This window comes from Pantherophis guttatus, chromosome 3 (assembly GCF_059756535.1).
Source record: "Pantherophis guttatus breed Tessera chromosome 3, ASM5975653v1, whole genome shotgun sequence".
NCBI classification, from domain to species: domain Eukaryota; kingdom Metazoa; phylum Chordata; class Lepidosauria; order Squamata; family Colubridae; genus Pantherophis; species Pantherophis guttatus.
In genome coordinates this window covers 91,290,931-91,312,222 of record NC_142065.1, presented here as the reverse complement: position 1 = coordinate 91,312,222, position 21,292 = coordinate 91,290,931, and the positions used below count along the sequence as shown (strand labels likewise).

At 32.9% G+C, this 21,292-nt stretch overlaps 2 protein-coding genes across 5 annotated transcripts in view; one reads left to right on the top strand and one right to left on the bottom strand.

The window, feature by feature from the left end:
* The first annotated feature begins 1,624 nt into the window (after positions 1 to 1,624).
* On the top strand, positions 1,625 to 21,066 carry AKNAD1 (AKNA domain containing 1). Of its 4 annotated transcripts, XM_087890021.1 has the most exons (18): positions 1,625 to 1,794; positions 2,484 to 3,559; positions 4,860 to 4,919; positions 6,216 to 6,357; positions 6,450 to 6,592; positions 6,695 to 6,754; positions 8,248 to 8,381; positions 9,242 to 9,392; positions 9,743 to 9,912; positions 10,617 to 10,704; positions 10,866 to 10,942; positions 11,208 to 11,302; positions 11,406 to 11,529; positions 11,838 to 11,935; positions 13,394 to 13,519; positions 15,452 to 15,533; positions 15,813 to 15,960; positions 16,480 to 16,705. In XM_087890021.1, exons 2-18 carry the CDS (start codon positions 2,579 to 2,581, stop codon positions 16,621 to 16,623), a joined length of 2,823 nt encoding a protein of 940 aa, XP_087746147.1. In that variant the 5' UTR covers positions 1,625 to 1,794; positions 2,484 to 2,578; the 3' UTR covers positions 16,624 to 16,705. The 4 variants fall into 4 exon arrangements, with proteins under 4 accessions (XP_087746147.1, XP_087746145.1, XP_087746146.1 ...); XM_087890019.1 differs by lacking the exons at positions 1,625 to 1,794; positions 2,484 to 3,559 and adding an exon at positions 17,193 to 21,066 and having other exon boundaries at positions 3,940 to 4,919; positions 6,489 to 6,592; positions 16,480 to 16,664; XM_087890020.1 differs by lacking the exons at positions 1,625 to 1,794; positions 2,484 to 3,559 and adding an exon at positions 17,193 to 17,276 and having other exon boundaries at positions 3,940 to 4,919; positions 6,489 to 6,592; positions 16,480 to 16,578.
* STXBP3 (syntaxin binding protein 3) overlaps positions 17,416 to 21,292 on the bottom strand; it is a 33,950-nt gene continuing 30,073 nt past the window's right edge. The window contains exons 17-19 of the mRNA XM_034437414.3: positions 20,525 to 20,610; positions 20,292 to 20,440; positions 17,416 to 18,289 (exon numbers count right to left, since the gene is read on the bottom strand). Of these exons, the coding sequence (XP_034293305.2) occupies positions 18,192 to 18,289; positions 20,292 to 20,440; positions 20,525 to 20,610 (333 nt within the window). The 3' untranslated portion in view covers positions 17,416 to 18,191. The remainder of the gene's footprint in view (positions 18,290 to 20,291; positions 20,441 to 20,524; positions 20,611 to 21,292) is intronic.

Below are 21,292 nucleotides of genomic sequence, written 5' to 3'. Positions count from 1 at the left end.
TGTAGCTGACAGAAAAGCAACTTCATTTGCTCTTTAATAAGAAAAAACGTAACTGTTTAAAATGCAGCTTTTAATTCCTAAAACATTCCTTCAGATGAAAAGGGCTACCCTATTTATATGCTGGTGATAGAAAAATTGTGCCTATCATGGGGTATGCATTGGATAGTGGCAAATGTAATCAGCATATTTTTTTCTGCTAAACATTCAAAGGGAGAAAATGTATACCCAGGTGCAAGGCATCTTTTTTACTTCAGTCTTCTTTATATGAGACTTTCCTATTGTACCTTGTCAAATAACAGTGTATGCGCAAGGCTTATTTCATACTGTATGGTACAGCAAAACTGCTCTATAACAGCTGAACATATGAGATTGCTACTTTCTTCTTTGGGAGAAAATTATACTGTACATGGTGTTAGATATACCACCAAAAAAACTGCCAAAAAGTGCTCTCTGTGTCTTACAGTTATATCTTTGGGAATTAGATTACTAAAAAGTATTGTATCGATAGCATCATCAGCATCAATACTCACCAATGTTTATTATGTAAGATTTTTTTTTAACCAGTTTACGTTCCGTCTTTCTGTTGGCTTGCATATTCATAGTTGGTGTTTGTTTTGGGAAAGCCTCTCTGAAGAGGCCATTTCTGAAGCTCATGAATTTGCTGTGCTTTTGGTTCAATGCAGTAATAAGGTTCTTTTGTTGAGGCCTCACAGTTTTTAACGCTAGTTGCAATTATGAGCTAATTTTGCAGAAGAGCAAAAAACTAGTAATAAATACAGGAAGAGATTTTATACCTATGCCTAAAATCAGAAAGAACCTGGTAACACCTCTTTAGAATAGCACATTTTAGTGTAAGTTTTTTGTCAGCTGCAGTTCATTACATCAGATGCATGAAGTGTCTTGACTGAGGTAATATTATTAAATACATTGGGAATGAAGTAGAGGGAAGGGAGGGAAGACAGGGTACTTATGCAGAAGAAAGTTTTATGGAAGACAGATTATAGTGGGAACAGGTGTACTACTTCTTTGTCCATTCTCAGATTACGTGTTCTAGCATATCTCTGTTGGTAATAAGTGCTTCTTACTGTGCAAACCATTGTTTTATGAGAAAATTATATTTCACTAAAACAGGCAGTAAAATAATTAAGAAAACTTATATTTTAAAAGAATTTTCAAATTCTGGCAGGAATGCTTAGTGATGTCATCCCTTTACAACTGTTACATTTACATTCCTAGAAATTACCTATCTAGAGATAATTCATGAAGGCTTTATGGTGCAGAGGTCTGCTCATGATCTTAGGAAGCAGTCCCAGATGGTGTCTGGAGTAGTACTAAATAATTAATTTTCACAAATAAATTATTTAAAGTCCTTACAGTGCAGATAGACATGTTTATGAGAGCCTCAAATGTTAATGTTTCACTTCTAAAAACATCATAATCAGTCCCACTGAAAATAAACATTAGTTGATAAATAGATTAAGCTGAATTTGATTTCAGGCTTTCAAAATTCTTGATTTATTCTTGATTCCCTTTACGCTATCACTGAATAATGGCAGGATCAAAGAAGCAAGTAACAAAGTGAATGGTTGCATTATTAAAGATACTGTACTTCTCCAGGTCAGCTGTGTTCAGTATAGAGTTACAACTGACGAAATAAAATACACCTACTAAAGAGGAGCCTTATATTTTGGTTACAACTAAACTAGATTACAGAAACCTGTGTAAGGATTTTTATTTTGCTTGCAATAACTATCCTTGTTTCCTGAAAATTAAACAAATATTTTCCTATAGTATGTAAGTATAAAGGTTCATTATTGATTTACCATTATGTGATATATACAGTGTGTATAATTTCTATTTTTTATTATCTAATGAAATTTCTTATTTTCTGTATATATTGAAGATATTAGCACAATGCACGTATGAGTACAGAGTGACTTTTATTTGGAGAATATGTGTATTGAAAGAAAGATTAAAGTGTCTTAAAAAAAGCATGCAGATGTTAATGTTAAGCTTGTTTGCACTTTATAACTATGACCTAGATTCAAATTAAAATTTATCATCCTGGTGTGTTTCAAAATTGGCACATTAATGAGTTGATTTATATAGAAAGTAGGAATGTTGGAGGAAATTTTATATAAAATAACTATTTTGTATGTATCTAATTTTTAATCACACTTAAAGGCGTAATTCAGTTGACATGGATGATATAATTGTTCTGATGTGCATAATTCTCAATAGATAATATGAATCTTCCAATAGAACTTTGATCATCTAGTTAAACTGTGTAAAGAATTATAAGTATATATCTTTCAACCCAAACTAGATCCTTGGGTTATCACATAGACATTTTTGGAACAAATGCAAATATCAAATGATGAGTCTATAAAAGTTTTACAGAAAGGAAATGGAAGATTTACAATATTTAATTGTCATCTTATTCATAATTCAGATTATTAAATTTGTTTTCTCAAATCTTACAGAGCTTGAAATCATGCAGAATATGATCAAAATATAAGTAATTTCAATATAACAACATTCAGTATATGAAAAGTAAGTGAATAGTATATTATTTGATATGCTTTACTCTGAAGACAATACTGATAATGAGCAAGAAGATTTGCCTTATGATGGAGATCTACAACATAGAGATCAATGTAGTTGTGATTCACAGAATTTGGAAGAATTTATTTCTTTAGAACATGTCTCCCCAACTGTTTCCACATTGACATCTTCTATCAGCAGTCTGTCAAAAGAAAATTCAGACTGCAAAAAGCAATTGTCTCAAAGGAAAGTAAATACAGTGCTATTGACCAAAAAAAATGACATAGAATTTACCATGACAACAGGAAAGGAAATACAAGTTGGCGGTTTTACCAGTTCAGGAAGAAATGAAGAGTTTTCCAACTCAAAAATGTCAGATGTCCTTTTACGTCATTTTCCAACAGAAGACTTAACATACCAATTAATTGATTCTGAGACTATCCCAGAGATATCATTTACTGACAGTTTTGATGAAACAGTGCTAATAAAAAATAAGAGTTCAGAAAATACAGGGATATTTTCCCCAGAAGAAGAAATAAAATATAGTGAAAGGAAAGTAAGTTGTAACTCAATTGTCAAAAATTGGGATTTGACTCAAGATAAGCTATCTTTAACAGATGAGGGTACTCTTGTTTGTAACAGCAAATACTGCAACATGGATGACTCACAATTTCTAATTCAGAAGGAACCTGGCAGACTTAATGAAGACTTAAATTATACTTCTACCCACAAAGAGTATCAAAATCAGCAATATTTTCTGGATAACACTGAAAATTTTCATAGTCCCCAATGCAATGAACACCAGGTTTATTATAGACTTGGCAATTCCTCTGAGATTTCTCCAAAAGTCAAAGAATTAAAAAGAAATAATGAAAGCTTTGTATTTAAAAGAACTAAATCTTCCACAGATTTGCTTGGTAAAGATGTTCTAGAAGCAATTACATTTTTGGAATCTGATACAAACAGAAATCAAGATGACCAAAATGGAACTTTTGAACTTGATCAACAGCTAGAGGTAGATTAAAAGTGATTTGTCTGCATATAAACTAAGTTTGCTTCTATATGGATAAATTCAATCACTGATTTTTGAGTTAGATCTCCAAATCAATGCTGAAAATCTACTTTAAACATTTAATTTAAATTAAATGCCAGGGGGATTCTTCTGGATTCTTGTTTGGGGGGGGGTTTGCAATCCTAAACCACTTTCATAGTCTTATTAATAGAATGTTTCTTAATAAATATACATACATTTATATTGCAATAAATGCAGTGTAACATACATGTGCTGAAAAATATTTAAATGAACTGAAATTCAATGGAACTTTAACAAATAAAAATTACACATTAAGACTAGTTTCTGATTTTTTGCCAATTCTCCCTCCCTCCTTTATTTTTTTTAGTAGAGTCCATTGCTATCCTGGAATCAGCCTTGGAAATCACTGGTTACTGTGGAAATAATTTTAATTGTTCTTTATCATAGTAACGTGAATTATATTTATTTATGATAACAATTCCTACTTTCAAAATCATGAATTCATTATCTCCAGTATAAATCTCTAGCAATATTACAGTAGTAGCTAATTTATGACAACATACTGCCTCAGGACTCTCCTTGCATGTGGCATTTTCTTCAAATTAGTCTGCTAGCTTTTCAGCCATATTACATATTAGAAAGGACTCGTTTTCCAGTCTTCTTTCTAATCCTATGTTTGTAATATACTTTCCCATTACATCATTTCATTTTCATATTTTCTAGACTCTGATATATTTTTTTAGCTTTTAATGTATGCTGCCTTGAATCTGTCCAGTTTGATGGCCATATGGGTTTAATAAATAATAAATAAAGCTACAGTAGTTGATATGTTGTTCTCCTGTCTAATGGCATATGTTTTACTTTGATTTTTTTCTGAAACTAATTCTTTTTTTTTCCTTCACAGTTCTTGCAGTACTTATTAGCAGCTTACTGAATATAGAAGTTAGAATGCTTTTGAGTATCCTATGACATAGATGAGCAAATCTGCACCTATGGATGCTCAAGTGTCCACCAGTCCCCAAAATGATAGCTGCAACCAATCAAAATTAAACTACTTTTTAATTCTACACTTCTTCAAATGTATGGAATCTTTAGGCATTAGTTTGCAAAATCCCATGAGATCTAAGAGTAATATTGCTAAACCCTCATAAGATTTAAGGAGATTTGGAGACCCGAAATGGTGCTGACTCCTGTCTTACGTTATTGTAACAATGCAACTAATGTTATGCTGAAAATATTAACCACATTCAAAAAAAATTTACTGCACCTTTTCAAACTACAGGTGCTGACAAGACAAGCTGAGGTTCAAAATCATATTGATCAACTAAGATTTGGTTCTAAGGTAAATCTCTCAGAATAAGAAATCAATTTCATTATTGAGGATGACGTCTTAATAAAAAATAATGTATTTTCTTTTTCCCAAGCCCTATCAAACTGTATGATAGGGTACATATTTCACCAAACTTAAATTCTATTATTGCAGGGTACAATGGGCATTTAAAATTAAACAGAATACAAAAATATTAAAATCTTGTTCAGAAAGAATGTTTTTGCCTGGCAATGAAAATAAATTGACATAGATGAAAGTATGTTTTCCTAGGGAGTGTTTTCCATAAATAAGGCACCTCAGTTGAAGAAACCTTTGTGTATTTTATAACCTTACACTTTTGGAAGAGGGCTTCTGAAGGTGAGTAAAGAGTCCACACCGTGTACTTAAGGAAAGAGAAATTCCTTGAAATATTCATGGGCCATGTTGTGAGAACCTCGCTATCACTATCGCAAATCTCAGTCCCCATTGCCAAATTATCTTTTGTGAAGCAACTCCGCACTTCTTGATTTCTGTAACTAGGATTGCTGCAGTTTGTGATTAATATATTTATAAATTTCATTTTTCAAAAGTTGGGCAGGAAAAATAAAAACCAATTAGCTGTTATCCTCCATTTTCTTTCTGTTTTATTACAACACTGGTGTCTTAAATAATGCCTTAATTTGTTCCCAACCGTCCACTTTACCTTATTCCCTTAATTCCTCTCCTCCCTCCAATTCTGAAAATCACCCCAATTTTTTCTCCTGTTTCAAATAAAAACATGTTTGTTTGTTTGTTTGCTTTACTCTTTGCTATTCAACAGCTTTCAGTCTCAAAATTTAATTTTCTCTTTCAAAGCATCCCATGATCAAAATTATTCATTGAGAAATCAGGAATAATAGAATTAATTCCCTAATGTATTTTCTGACTTATTTTATATTGATTTAGAAATATTTTATCTATGTGTTTGCCTTGTTTTTTTAGGACATTGCAGGTTCTGTTAAAGTATGCATGTAATTTTTAGAGTTGACAAAGTAGTAATGTTTAGAAGCTTTTAACATGATAACATTATTTTATCTTCTGATTTAGTATCTGGCTACAAGTTATGTTTTCTATGTGCTTACTCTGTAAGCCACACAGAAGATTTTACTGCAGGATGTATATATATAAATATTTAGAGTAATGAAAATATGAAAATGTTTAGAAATTATTTTTTTAATTACAAAATTATTGTTTGAGGCTGCTAAAAGTATGGGATAACAGAGGCAAGTGAATGAATTCTATTGTTAATGCTGATTTTGCACTTTTAATTGAATGTGTATATTTTCACAGATACCTCCTTGTTCAAATTCACATATAGCAGAATTTAGTATTGAAGCACAAAGTACTGGAATAGCTTCCAAAATGTCTGCCTTTTCTCCTGCAACCATTCCTATAGAGCACATGTTTGATTTTTCCCAGGCCCCTCATCCAGGTACTTTAAATAGGCTTTACAAAAAAGCAGGTTGTTGTCTTGAGAAAATTTTCCAAGTTTTTATTTAATCTTTTTTAAATTTTGTTTGGTAGAATCACCATCTAAAAATATAACTTCTTCATTACCGTTAGTTGATGCAGTAAGACAACCATCTGTGAACACTCCTCTTCTGCAAAATATAACAGATGACACGGAACAGATATTAAAGAAACAAACTGAAGAGCTGAAAGTAAATGTAATGCCACATGTTAATTTTTAAATGTTTGGAACTTGACCTATTTTATTAACATCCCATCTGCAAGTTCAAATGCAATGTATTTTTTTTCCTTTTTTAAAGGTTGAAATATTTTCTGAATGTATTAAACAGAATGTATTTTCAGTACAAGAACACCTTCAGGTAAATTCAACTTTATATATACTTTTAAAAGACAGGAGCTCCATTGGAAGATTATCCAGTTCCATGATGTAGATCTGTAGATCATCATGATGTAGATCATGATGTAGAAGAGGGGGTCAATCTATTCTCCAAAGCACCTGAAAGCAGTACAAGAAGCAATGGATGGAAATTAATCAAGGAGAGAACCAACCTAGAACTAAGGAGAAATTTCCTGACAATTATAACGATCAGTGGAAAGACTTGCCTCCAGAAGTTGTGCGTGCTCCAACACTGGAGATTTTTAAGAAGCAATTGGACAAACATTTGTCTGAAATGGTACTATAGGGTTTCCTGCTTGAGCAGGGTGTTATGTTAGTCTAGAAGACCTTCAAGGTGCCTTTCAACTCTTATCTATTTTTAATAAGAACTCAGTTTAATTTATTAAGCAACCTTAGGCTGAAAGGAAAGTTACATGGTAGAGACCCATCATTCACACACCCATTGATTTATTATATGCCTTGACCTACAGCATTTCCTCCTTACTTAAACTAGTGTGTTTTGAATTGTTTTTCTCATTGAAACAAACAAGGGAAATTTTACAATTCATACTGTGACTTTATCAGACAAATAAGGAAGCTCTAAATTCAAATTTTCTCTTTACACACCATTTTAGCTGTTATGGGAACTTGGTTTTCTAAGTTAGGAAAAAGTTTATCAATATAGCAGTCCCTGAAATTATTCACATAACACCACAACAATTTCATTCCATTTCAGTCTTCTTATATCAGCCTTTGGCAGAGTTAGAATTGCTGTGGCAGCCTGGATCCAGTCTTTTGTCTATATAAGCAATACTGTGTGATTTTTATCATTTCAGAATACTATAATATGTAAAGCTAATTAATTGCATACATTTTGAGATGTAAATGGGTGGACGCAACTATGACTTAAATATCCTGTGTTGGAAGTTAATAAAATAATTTAGTGTGGACTCAGTATAGTTTTGTATGACAGAATGGAAACCACTAGTATAGAGTCCCTAATCCTGTGGTACTGTACTACTATGACCACTTCTAGAGAGCAAACAGATCTATGAAGATCTGTGTGATGCTTCCTCTTCTTGTGTTAAATTGAATTCAGAAGCCTACATGTGCATGGACGCCTCCCGCATGAAAAGGGCATGTAGAATTCTGCATAATATACAATTTAGATATTTTAACCAGTGCTTATTTTCATAGAAGAGGTACTTAAGAACTGAAGAAGCAAAATTATAACAGCACTCAAGGAATGAGTTTGATGAGTCATGTTTAGCAACATTTAAAGCTGGAGATCAGTTTAGAAAGTTTAATGTCATCCAGATTCAGTAATTCTATTTATATTGTTTCTTCCAAAATTATTGCTATTATATATCTGAGGAGAAATTGACATTTCAATTTCTATTAATGGAATAGATTACATGAATAGATTCATAGTAAAATTAATATGGAATTAAATGATTTTATTATTTTTGAATGAAGTTTTTGCAACTTTTAAAAGAACAACTGGAGCAACTGGAACATAATTATGTAGCTACCAAGGAAAAGCATTATGCTTTGCAACTTCAGAACCATAACCATTCATCAAGAACTATTGGAAAATTTGATCCTAACAGGTCCAGTATTAATGTTTTGAAATAACATAGCTATTAATTTTTTTTACTGTACTACTTCGTTAATATTGCAATCCGATCCTCTGTACCTAGAAATAAAACCTATTAATGCTTGATTTCAGTTAAAAATACATATTTTTCCAAATCCAGTATTTACTGTCATAATTTTTTTGTTGGGTAAATATTTAATACTTTATAATTATAAAGTGATAATTTATTGCTATTAAAAGATGTAGGCAACATAGAAAAATATAGCTGGAAGTTCAAAAGTATGCAATTACTATTTCATAGTATAGGGCCCATTTTTCTTCCTTGTTCTCTATAGAACTGTCTATCAATTTTCTCCTCCAAAACTAAACTCTTTTTTTTTTTTATTTGATTTATATGCCGCCCTTCTCCGGAGACTCAGGGCGGCTTACAATGCGTTAAGCAATAGCCTTCATACTTTTGTATATTTATACAGTCAGCTTATTGCCCCCACAAACTGGCTCCTCATTTTACCTACCTTAGAAAGGATGGAAGGCTGAGTCAACCTTGAGCCTGGGGAGATTCGAACTTACAGTAATTGCAGATACTGGTGTTAATCACAATGCTATCAGTCTGCTGAGCCACCAGGCCCTTTTCTTGCTAATCTAATTAGTATTTTCATTACTGCAGACATTTTGTATTTTACCATTCAACTTCACTGTTTTCAGTAAATATTAAACATTATCTCTCATAAATGTAGTATTTCAATTTCCAATTTCTCATTTATTTTTCTATTGTTTCATATCTTACATCTGATAACATCTGATAATGAAAGAACAGAGCAAAATTAATGTTATATATAGTTTTGAGTGGGTTTTTTCTTTTTTTGTATTTAGAAAAGTAGAAGGGGAAATATTTAAACTTGGGATGTTCCTTGAAGATATCAAAGAGAAAATTGAGAAGACGTTTGCTTCATATTCCTCAACATATATAACATCACCGTCACTCAGATCCCACCCATCTCCTATTTGTTCAAGCTGTTCTGCGGTAATCCATTATCCCATATTTTGTAAGTCTTAAAGACTGATTAGTGAAGAAAGAAAACAATGTAGTCTTCAATCCAAAGGAATTTAAAAAATAATTTTCTGACATTTAGTAGACACTGACTCTTATAAGGGTTTTGTTTTTGTTAATTTCATCAAGAAAATTATTTTCAAAATTACAGCTGTTTCTTCAACAAAAATATTTTCTCAATTATCCAGGTTTTATGGCAAGCCAGGTTATATACCTATAATCTTAATCAGCATTCTGTAAGCAAAGAGAGAGCACTTTCAGTACATTTATTTTTGCATGTTTTAAGTATTGTGCTTCCTATATTTCTCTTATGCTTCTTTTAGAGTCCTTTGATTACAAGTACCAATGAATCTCCAAAAAGAAATGTTGCCGAACTAAATATTTCCCAAAATGAGAACTACTGGAAGAATAAAAATCATCCTATAGAAGGAACTCTACAAAAGGCATATAAAAAATCTATACAAGGTGACAGCAACCATCCATTCCAGCAAATGTAAGGTTGAACTTTTACGATAATCACTGAAGTTGATTAAATTTAGTAAAGATGTCCCTCTGGCTTAGTTGAGATAATATTCCAAGTAAAGTGTAATAGGCTATTGATTACTCTCTAAAGATAAATTGAAAAGAAGACTGTTATGTTATGTTTTGAAGAATAAACACTAATAATGGCTTACCAATTGAGGTATCTCAAACACAAACTGAAATTTAGACTTGCATAAAAGAATGGAATGCATTAAAACTTAAATTATATACTACCGTAGTTAGGATTCAAAATGTTTTTTTATGTCTGACCCGGTATAAATTAAGAATGTTTTTTTTTCCTTTAAACACCAATGGACATGACATCAGTTTGAGGAAATTTAACTATTTTCCAAGGTGGTTTGCTTGTATCAGCTTTTTTGGGACTCATACGATTTGTTATACTGATTTTTTTTTCTAAATGCCTGTTACATAAATTAAGTGATTGCTGATGAAGATTTTAATCTCTTTTTTAAAGAATATGATTAAAGGTTTGTTATAAAATGACATCCACTGCAGCTTCCTTTAAATCTGTTATCTAAGATTGGGACAAGTATAATAATACTCTTCAAAGTTGAAGAAACTTGCTATGAGGGTTGAAATTAAACACCATTCTTCATAGAAAAAAGTACATTAAGGAAGAAATTTTTAAAGATTTGTATTTTGCTTTTTCCATAGTCATCTGGAAATGCAGAAAAAAAATATCCATTTAAGAACAATGTCATCTGTGGACAAAACAAGACAACAAAAAAATAAGCATATTCTTGTAAGTCAAGTTCATATTTAATCGCTTAATGATTCAATAAATTAGTTTAATTATGTAATAAGGTACATTGCTATAAATTAAATGAATGTGCTAAGTTGTCTGTCATTCTTATTGTTTCATTTATTAACCACTCTATATTTTATTTTATTTTTATATGTAAGATTGAAGAATTTGACCAATACCACAGATCCCATAAAACAAAACAGAATTACAACAATGAACAAGAAAATACACATAGGTAACTTCCCAAAATATATTAAATTTACTGTTTTTTCCTTTCTCATATTCTTTCATTTTTAGGCATTTTTCTCTTGAACTAAAACCAAATATTGTCCAATATGACAATTTCACTAAATAAAGTTCAGAGATTTTTATAAATAGAATTATATCCACTGGTGGTAAATGCATTTATTCATGTGTTGCTCCTAATTGGCCAAGTATCAGAATATCAATCCAATTAATCTGATACAACATAATGCTAATCTTCTTTTCATTTCCATCAGGAATTTAAATGATCTTCAAAAAAGATCTTCAGCTCTAGCAAATTTAATCAGCAAAGAATCTAATGAGGTTGATTTCACTTTACTGAATGAACAAGGTAGAACAAGATAAAAACAAACATTTGTGTTTTAATAAGTAATTAAATCATTCAAATAAGAAGCATCCACTGATCAGTTTTTAACTTGTAATATTTTCCATAGGAAGGTCAGCTTCAGATAACGTTGAGAAAGTGAGACATTCTATCGATAAGTCTAAAATTATTATACATCCTACATTGAAAATGCAGTTATCAAGAAATAAAATATGTTCCTGTTATTCTAATAGGTTAGTATGTATATACATAAAATGAATCAAATCAGCACCCTTATCAATATAAAATGCAAAAAAACCAAGGTAGTTTACCTTATAGATTTACATTGCAAGCCTACATATTTACTTAGAAATGAGGTCAACTGAATCATATATATACTCCCCGATAAGTGATTATTAGATTTCAAGAAAAACTTTTCTAGGAAGAAGATAATTAAGATTAGCAAAATTTATTTCTGTATTTCTGTAAGCTTGCATGGGATTGCATCATTACCTGCATGTTTGCTGTTCAATTTCAGTGCTATATTTCCTTTTTAATCTAGAAATAAAACAGAATACAGAAAAGCAACTAGAGGACATTCTGATTGTGAAAGATTTCCGATCTTCTTTGAAGGAAAACCAGTGGATTTAGATGTAACAGGTATATAAGGTATCATTTATTTAAATTCAGTTAAAGTAAGATTGAAGTTTCTTTAGCCTCTCAAAAAGTTGCTCTCCATCAGAAGAAGAAAGGGTTGGGATTCTCAGATGGCCTTGAATCTAGTGTATATTAAAGAAACCTTGTGGTAATTTCTTCAATCTTCAGGTTGGAACAATTTCTTATATCAGAACTGGCACTGCATTTAGGAAATTGTGATAGTCACTTCTCTCTTATAAAAACACCAAGCATTTAGGACAGAGTAAAGTAATCCTCCATGTCCCTTGATTTATCCACAATCTCTTAATGAATTAGGCTCTCCTTCTACAGACATATAATATAAAACATGTCACTTAAGATATTGAAATTGAAATTGAAATTAAATCATGGAAATAATTCATTGGGTCAGCTTGTTCTTAGTGACAAATTTAATTCTACATAAAAAAAAAACTTTTCCTTCTGTAGCCTTTCAATAAATGCACTAAAAAAATGGGTCTGAAGACAGCTGTTTAGGAAGCCAAATAATGACTTCTTGTCCTGAGTTTGTAAGGTGACAAATCTGAAGTTCCAAAAGGCAACTTTTATCACATCCCCTTCATTATTCCAAACTACCTTTTAATATTCTTTTCTTTTAACGAAAGGCATTTACATTGGTCAATCTAGCCATCCTACCTTTGAATCTGATAGGTCAGCTCAATAATATTTCTTACATTATCTACAGTAGATTGCCTCTGCAAATGCTTGTAGGCAGCTGCATTCCTGTTGAACCTGTTGCTATATCATGAATAATGCTCTATATTACCATACCCACAACTTCCTAGGTGTATGACTTGCACCAAGTTCAATATTGTTATTTCTTATTAAATAATATTTCACAGAAAACATTAAATAATATTCACAGAAATATTTACAGAAATTGCTTTGGTGCATTTGCAATAAAAAAACAGTGAGCTTAAACTTGCCAGCTTGAAACAGCTGACAGCCATTTAGGCTATTAAAATTATAGTTTTCTAAAGTGAGTTATTGATTTGTTTATCATATTTAACTAATTGGATCTATACATGTGCCTATTCATATCAACATTTTAAAAATAAGCCTATTTGGTTTGTACACATTGCTTAAAAATTGTTTTATGACTTCAAACAAACAAACGAACAAACAGAAAGACACTATAGAATGCTAATTAAAATAATAAAGCAGATAGAAGATGAAGTGATATCTTTTAGCTAGGGAAAGGCCTAAATTAGTCAGTTCAGTTCATGCATCAACTGGAGGTCATGGCAACCAATTTTTTCCATATTATTAATTAATATATTATGGTTAATATTGGGGCTCTTTCAATGACTGCCATCAATCATAAATTATAAAAACGATACAATAATGAAATATATTATACATACTCATATTTAAGGTTGATACATTTATAGTGTGTAACATGACTGTATAACTTTTGTGGGCTAGGTAATGAAATAGAAGACATTTCATCCTGTGACCTACAAGGAAGTTCATCTAGTAAAGTTGACCTGAAACATCAACTTAAACATCATGGATCATGGATCCATCATGGACATAAAGAACTAAATAAAGGTAAAATACCTAGCATGTCTTTATCCAGGAAAAAGAAGTATACACAAATGTTACAAATCCAATATAATAAAGCAACCTAAAATCTAAGCATAAAATAGAATTGAGAGGCTTATAAATGTATCTCCCCAGGTATACATACACAAACATACATACCAGTGGTGGGATTCAAGTAATTTAACAACCGGTTCTCTGCTCTATTGATTTCTTCCAACAACCAGTTTGCCAAACTGCTCAGAAAGTTAACAACCGGTTCTCCCGAAGTGGTGCGAACTGGCTGAATCCCACCACTGATACACATCCATGCATTTATTTACACTCATACAATATTTTATTTCACACTTAATAGTTTACATCTTAGAATTCCAAAATTAGAATACCATTGTAGAAAATAAAATGTCTACCTTTGTAGATGATTTACATGTTTGTTATTGAAGAAACAGGGAGGCCTTCTAATTCAATCCAATCAGAATAGATCTGGAAGGGACCTTGGAAGTCCTCTAGTCCAATCCCATGCTCAAGCAGGAGACCTTTTACCATTTCAGATAGGTGGCTGTCCAGTTGTTTCTTAAAAACCTCCAGTGATGAAGCCTCTACAACTTCTGAAGGCATGACCAGATACGAGAGGATGTGCTAATTCATAAGCTTTTAGGAACTCAGTAGTGAATTTAGGATCATGTACTTGGGTCAAAACTGACACGTTCATTATGGACAAACCAGTTACAATTATGTACTACCTGGAGCTTCTGAATCATTTTGCAATGGCAATCCCATTCTTAACATATTATGGCTTTGAAGGATTCTAGATTCAAAGGATGATTTGGAGAGATGCTGTCAGAAATTCCTTAAATGAGCTTTTTTTCTGAATTTAGATGCAAACCTAGAAAAAAAGGTCCATTGTATTTAATGTCAAATAATGTAATATATATGGCTGCAAGGGTCCCAGAACAACTTTTCCCCTTCAAACTTCAATCGCTGCGGTCTTGCAATGTATTATGTAATTCAATTTAGCAGTTATATTAGCTATCTATAACTAAACTATACCTAAAAAGTTAACAATGAACCACAAAGCTGGTGAAAAATTCTGGGTTTAGGATTATGGTAAATTGCCTATTCTGGGTGAGACTGACCTCCCCGTGATGAAGCAGACTCAGATGATTGCTTTGCTTTTACAGAACAAATCTGTAGAAATAGAGTTTGCAGCAAGATAGCATCAAAAAAAAAAAAATCTCATTATACAAATACATTTCAGTTTATACCAGTAGTCCTCAATTTACGACCATAATGGAGCCTTCCCATTACGGACGTAAGTCGTGATATTTACAAAGTGGGTTATCATGTGAGTGATCTATTATCTTTTCTGATATGGTCATTAAGTGAATGACTGTGGTCATTAAGTGAATCTGCAGTCCTTAAGCGAACCTATTGTTCGTTGTGGGTCATTTTTGCAGAAAATCATACACTCCAGTTTTCAGCAAAACATTAAAAAATCGCGGTCACTTGAATCCAGGATGCTATAAACCGCTGTAAATGCGGTCACATGACAGAGGGGAACTGTCCATCAGAGCTACAGAACTAGGTTGTAAGTACCTTTTGGGAGTCCGTTGTAATTTCAAACAGTTGCTAAACGATCAGTCATAAGTCAAGGTCTCCATTTGTTGCAACATATTTTGTTTTGCTGTAGAAAGTTTGATGACAGTAAAGCAGAATTTGGCTCATAGTGTGTAATATAGGCCTCCTTAGTGACACACCTTAATCTTTTTATAGCCTTTATAAGTTGCTATCTCCTAGCAAAATTATTGTATTACTATCTTCCGAGCCTTCTTTTCTAATATTTAAAAGGCAGCATTATAATAATTCAAAACATTTTGATATTTAGGGCAGGAACTGCCGATATGTTTATTTAATGACATATTGATTTATAATTATTTTCAGGTTCATTGCGAAAGAATAGCCTTGCCCATCAAAGGATTTGTAAAGAACAGAGAGAAGATTTTATAGACAAATACTGTGACAGGTAAGGTCTGTTACAGTTTGAACCAATCAATAGCCAATCGTGCAAACTTGTACTTCGGTGAAACATTAATTATGCAGATATATTTAAGTTAAAAGGGAAAAATTGTCATTGTTGGATGTCTTTTCTATTGTGCTTAAATGCTTGAAAACAGCCTGACAAATAGTGCATAATTAACATCTTGATTTAAATTGTTGGATTGCCAGGTTTTTACATTTTGCATATTAAACATGGAATGTACTATATGAACATTTTTTATTTTCTTGTGCTCTGTCTTTTTAGACAGAATCTATATATTCCCCAAACCCACTATTCAAAGATGCATGATACCGTTATCCTTTCACCACAGTACCTCTCTGGTAGTAATATTAATGGAAGGAAGTCAGTCAGTAATAGGAGAAAAAGGCAAAGTAAAGACATAAATAGCACGGTAAGACAAGATCATTATTTACAAAAGCAATATTGTTTAGTAGTTGGTGGAAAGTTTGAGAAATTTGTATTTCAGATGTTTTAAGAATTTTGAGTTGTCAAGCTCTCAGTCCTGTTGTTTAGGCAATAGGTCCCAGGAAGTATGTCTGTTAAAATGAATCCCTGCTTAGATTTGATTGGCCCTGACCTTGCCTTTAAAATCCTGTAAAATTAAAATCCTGTTTTCTTCCTTAAGGCACTGGATATGGAAGCAGTATGATCTATTGGATAAGTCCCCCCTCCTCCCAGCACTTTATGTGTTTGTATGTGCCTGCTTTGTTTTTGTTTGTTTTTTTATGTTTTGGTCTATTAAGTGATTTTTGTTGACTTTTTATTATTTATTGGTGAAGTATTCTGCCCTATGTTGTATGCTGACTAGGGGGACTATAAATACCAATCAATGAAATGACTAGTTAAAAATAGATTGTTTAAACTAGTTAACAAAATGTATTTGATGATTATGAAATTTTGTCTTTAACAGATATTAAACTGCACTTTGGATAATGCTATACAGATGGCAAACAATTTGAAGACAACAACAGAGCATATGATGCAAGCTGTCTCAGAAGATTTAGCCAAGGTCAAAATTCAGACATTATCCAATGGCACAGCTCATCAGTACTGACAGTGTATTTTGAAGACTAATAAATTATATCTAGAATAGAGGTATTCCATCCAAAATTAAAATAGACTACTGGAAAAAGAAACTTCTCATGTTGGTTTTGATGTAGCTAAATTCTGTGTCCAAATAAATCTAATTATTTTCACGGACCATTTTAGATACCACATAGTATCTTACTCTGTTTCAGATCACAAAATGTTTTAGTTCCCTTAAAAAGTTAATGGTTCTTTATAATAAAATATTATGCTAACAAGTGATATGTTAGCTACATTCATAAATGGAGATAGTCAATACTGGTACTCATATTTGCCTCTTAAATGCACTTGCCATGTTTCAGAATCTTACTCATTCACATTAGCACCATCCCACTAACTTCCTGTGCAAGCCAGGAAGGACAGGGATCCAAACAAGTAGCAGTGAGCAGCCAAGACAGCATTCTATTATTAAATAATAAACCATATTGGCATCAAATATTCTGGTAACAAATTAGGAACTGTATTTCCCAAATGTATGTGCTAGTGAAGGATAGCATCATTTAAATAAGCAATCATGTTTTTTTTATTCTAATCCAGTTTGTACCATTATGAACATCTTTAAGCTGCCAATTACCCCTGTATGGCATAACTCTTCACCTTCTGCTTCTCCTGCTCCAATCAATACTGAATGTTGTTTGAAAGACTCCAGTGAGGCAATGTTCCAAGGAAAGAAGAGGGGAGGAAAATACAGACCAATTGGTCTGTACTGCAGTCTTTAAAGATTCTCTAGAAATACAAGACAACACATTCTCCAATGTTCTTTAATTATGGTAAAGTGTTTATTACATACCTGAATTTTATCCAAATACCATAAAAGATCCATGCAATCCCAGATGCCTATATTTTATAATTTATATCAAATGTCTCAGAAAAGAAGTTAACTTTTCTAAGTTTACTGCAAACTGTTTTCAGTGAAATTGAAGTTGCATAGAATTTTGTAGTTCTACATCTGTTAATTGTGAAATTGTGTTACACATTTACCGGTATATTTTAAATTTCTTCCATAGTTTAATTTAATAACATTTTGTAACCATATATTTAGAAACAGACATGTTTCCATGATAGAAAGTGTACACATTATTATTGAAATTATTAGCATATGTACAAACATGTTTTCCAAGTCTTAATGTAATATATTGTAGTGATGAACCTTCTCTACAGTGAACATTTCACAACAAAAGGCCATTTACTGTATAACGCAAACACAATATAAAACACAAGCTGTTGCATGCACTTCATTTTTACCATCTTCCCATTCCCCACCACAATGAAAAGCAGCAATCTCAAATTATAAAAAACAATTCTAAATAACACTTATTTGTAAAATATATACACAGATTACAGCCCAGTTCAAACTGAGTGCTCTTAAATACCCACTGATTTCAAAAAGAAGTTGCAAGAATGTTAAATGGTTTTCTTCCAGTGAAACCAGGGGACCTTAAAATGCTTATGCCCATCTAGATTACATCCATAATATCTATAGCATGATTTTTTTATCTGTTAAGTTAAGCAGAAGTGAATGTTTCACTATGATTTCTACTCATCCTTCAAATACACATTATCCTTTGGTTTTGTCACAGTAAGTGCTTTTACGTCATCCAGAAGTCTTTTAGGTGTCACAGTGTGAGTGGATCCTGGTTAAAAAAAAAAACATTCATGAACATTAATTTACCACATTCATCACTGATAGCAGACTAGATTAGGATTTTTCTAATGTGCAGGAGAAAAACAAATGAAGAACTTGATACAGTTCCATTGAAGAGTAAGGACAAAGCAATTGCAGGGGCATTCATAGCAATTTTTTAAATAGATGTTTATAGTGTGCCTTTATTATACTTATAAGTATATGCTTATAATTCAAGGCAACAAATTTACCTAATACTACTACTACTATTTTCTCCACAACAACCCTGTGAGGTAGGTTGAACTGAAAGAGAGTGATTGGCCCGTCACTGAACAGCTTTCATGCCAAACGCGGGACTAGAACTCAAGAGTCTCCTGGATGATTTCTAAAGTAATGAGTCCAAGTTTATCGAGCAACATTCAGAAATTTGCACCCATGACAATTCATCATTTTCCCACTCGAACCAAGGTTCCAGGGACTTTTCTTTTAGCTAATGTTCTGCAGCCTGAAAAAAGTTTGAAAATCCTCAATCAAGACAGTGGTCTAAATATAGAGCTGAAACATATGTAGTCCAGATCAGGAATGCAGAAATAAGGCAAACATTCGTAACCACAGCAGTTAAATGTGAACAGGAAAAGTAAGGACTTAGATGTTCAGAAAAACTGGCAGACTGCTTAGACATGCAATTGGCTTCTGTGCACCATTGCTCCTAAATTCCAGCATGGTATATCTGATTTTCCTAGTTTATTTCTTTCCCCGTTTCCTTTAAGAGGCTTCTACCATTGGTGGGGCAGTGGTTAGAATGCAGTATTGCAGGCTAACTCCTGACCGATTCATGATTGACTCAGCCTTCCATCCTTCCAAGGTCGGTTAAATGAGGACCCAGATTGTTGGGGGCAAATGGTTACTCTGTAAACCGCTTAGAGAGGGATGTAAAGCATTATGGAGCAGTATGTAAGTATAAATGCTAATGCTATTTTTAAATTGCAATAAAAAACCTGGCAGGTAGAACAGCACAAAGACCATACAAAAGAGAAGGGGAGAGAGAAAAAGAAAGGCAAGATAAACCAGCCTTGTCTTACCCCTTTAGACCAGGGGTCCCCAACCCCAGGTCTGTGGACCGGCACCGGTCCGCAGCATGCCAGAAACCGGTCTGTGCAAACAAGCAAAGCCCCATCCGTGGGATGCAGGCAGAACATGAAACCACTCTCCCTCCGGTCTGTGGAAAAACCTCTCTCCACGGAACCGGTCCCTGGTGCCCAAAAGGTTCGGGACCACTGCTTTAGACCTTTCTAGAATTTACCTTAGCAGAAAAATGGGAAGATTGTAAAGTAAAGAAATAAAAAGAGTATGGTCACAAATCATAAGAGTTAATTTTATGTTTTTTTGTGGCAGCTGTTAAGCAGATGCAGCAATCATGTGCGAATGCCGTGATTATTAAGCAAACGCAGTGGTCCTAAGTACAAACTCATTGTTCGTTATGGGCACTGTTTTGCCGAAAACCCAAAATGCTGGTTTGGGGCAAACCATTGCAAAACAGAGTCATGTGACTATGGAATGCTGCAAGCAACCCTAAATGTGGCTGTGTGCTAAGTGCCACAGGAAGTGGAGCCAGGGGATCTTGGGAGTGGCAAAGGCCTTGGGGGCACCAGGGCAAGAGGACCTGTGCCTGTGCTAGGCCTCCAATGCCTTGCCCACCTACCCAGGATTCACCCTGCACTCTGCTTAATGATCCACACGTTCATTTAACATTTCAATAGGGAGAGCAGGGATGGGGTGATCATTAAGTGAGATGTTTCACCTAATGACTGCCATGTCATGTGACCATAATAGGCAGGCTCCATTATGATCATATCCCACGAATTATCTGTATTCAAAAGATAGGCAGAATGGCTTTCCCTATGATATTTGGTGTTATTTCATTTTCATTGTTTCTGTCTTTTGTTCTTTGAAAGTTTCCCCCTCTTTTTTATATATTAAAGCAATAAAACTATTCTTAAAAGAAGGCTTACCAATAATAACTTCACAAGACTTGTATGCCTGAGAAACTTCATAAGCACAACGTGTCTCTGAATATGTAATGCCTCCAATGACAAACACAATCAACTTTGCACCACCCTTACGTTCATCCAAGTAACTAGTTTTGGGCTTATGACGAGCACTGTAAAGGGAAATACACAGAACTGGTCAAACTAATTATCAGGAAAAAAGGAGCAATTGTGCCAAGTACATTTAAATTCCTAACCTCACTGCTCCTGAACCATTCCAGGGTGCCGGGCACTGGGAACAATAAGGCCACTCTTTTGAATCTAATTTATTTTCTATAGCATCCTACAAAACAAAGAAATATGACCCTGTTATACAATTCACACACTACCTGTAACCAGCAACCAGACTTAAAGCTTGTATACAATAGGAAAAAATTCTTAGATTAATGGGTAATACATTAACAAAAGATTGGAACAGAAGTTGGCATTTATGAATCACTTCTCAATGAAAAGACATTTCATAGTTACCAATAATTTATGTTAAACATTCCAAATATTTATCACTTCATATCTCCAAATACTTATCACTTCATGTTCTTATTCCAAGACAAAGCATCTTTTCATATAATTAAATAATTTTCTACTTCTACACTGATATTAGGAGGAAGACAGAGCTTTTAGATATGTAGTCAATTTAAGGAATTAAAAATGCTGTATATTTTCAGCAATATTTATTAGTGTTCAGTGTGTGCGTGTGTGTTTGCACGTGTATAACTTTCTATTAAATCTTTGAAGAAAAGCACTTCTTTTTCAGTATTTTAAATATTTAAATATATTCTGGGACTTTTAAACTATTTGGCTTCTTGAAAGTACTTTCTGCATGTTACTCAAATGCTAAGAACTGCAAAAAAAAAAAAAAGTGTGTGTGTGTATGAATGTCCAAATATACAATTAGTTAAGTTTTGTTAAAGAGTAATGGACATTTGTAGTCTTTCATATTCTGCAGAATAACATTTTTCTGTAAC

Coding starts and splice junctions, on each gene's coding strand:
- AKNAD1 (XM_087890021.1), top strand. CDS start 2,579: ATGCTTTACTCTGAAGACAATACTGATAATGAGCAAGAAGATTTGCCT. Junction 8,382..9,241: donor GGAAAATTTGATCCTAACAG/GTCCAGTATTAA, acceptor TTTTGTATTTAG/AAAAGTAGAAGGGGAAATAT. Junction 15,961..16,479: donor GTAAAGACATAAATAGCACG/GTAAGACAAGAT, acceptor TGTCTTTAACAG/ATATTAAACTGCACTTTGGA.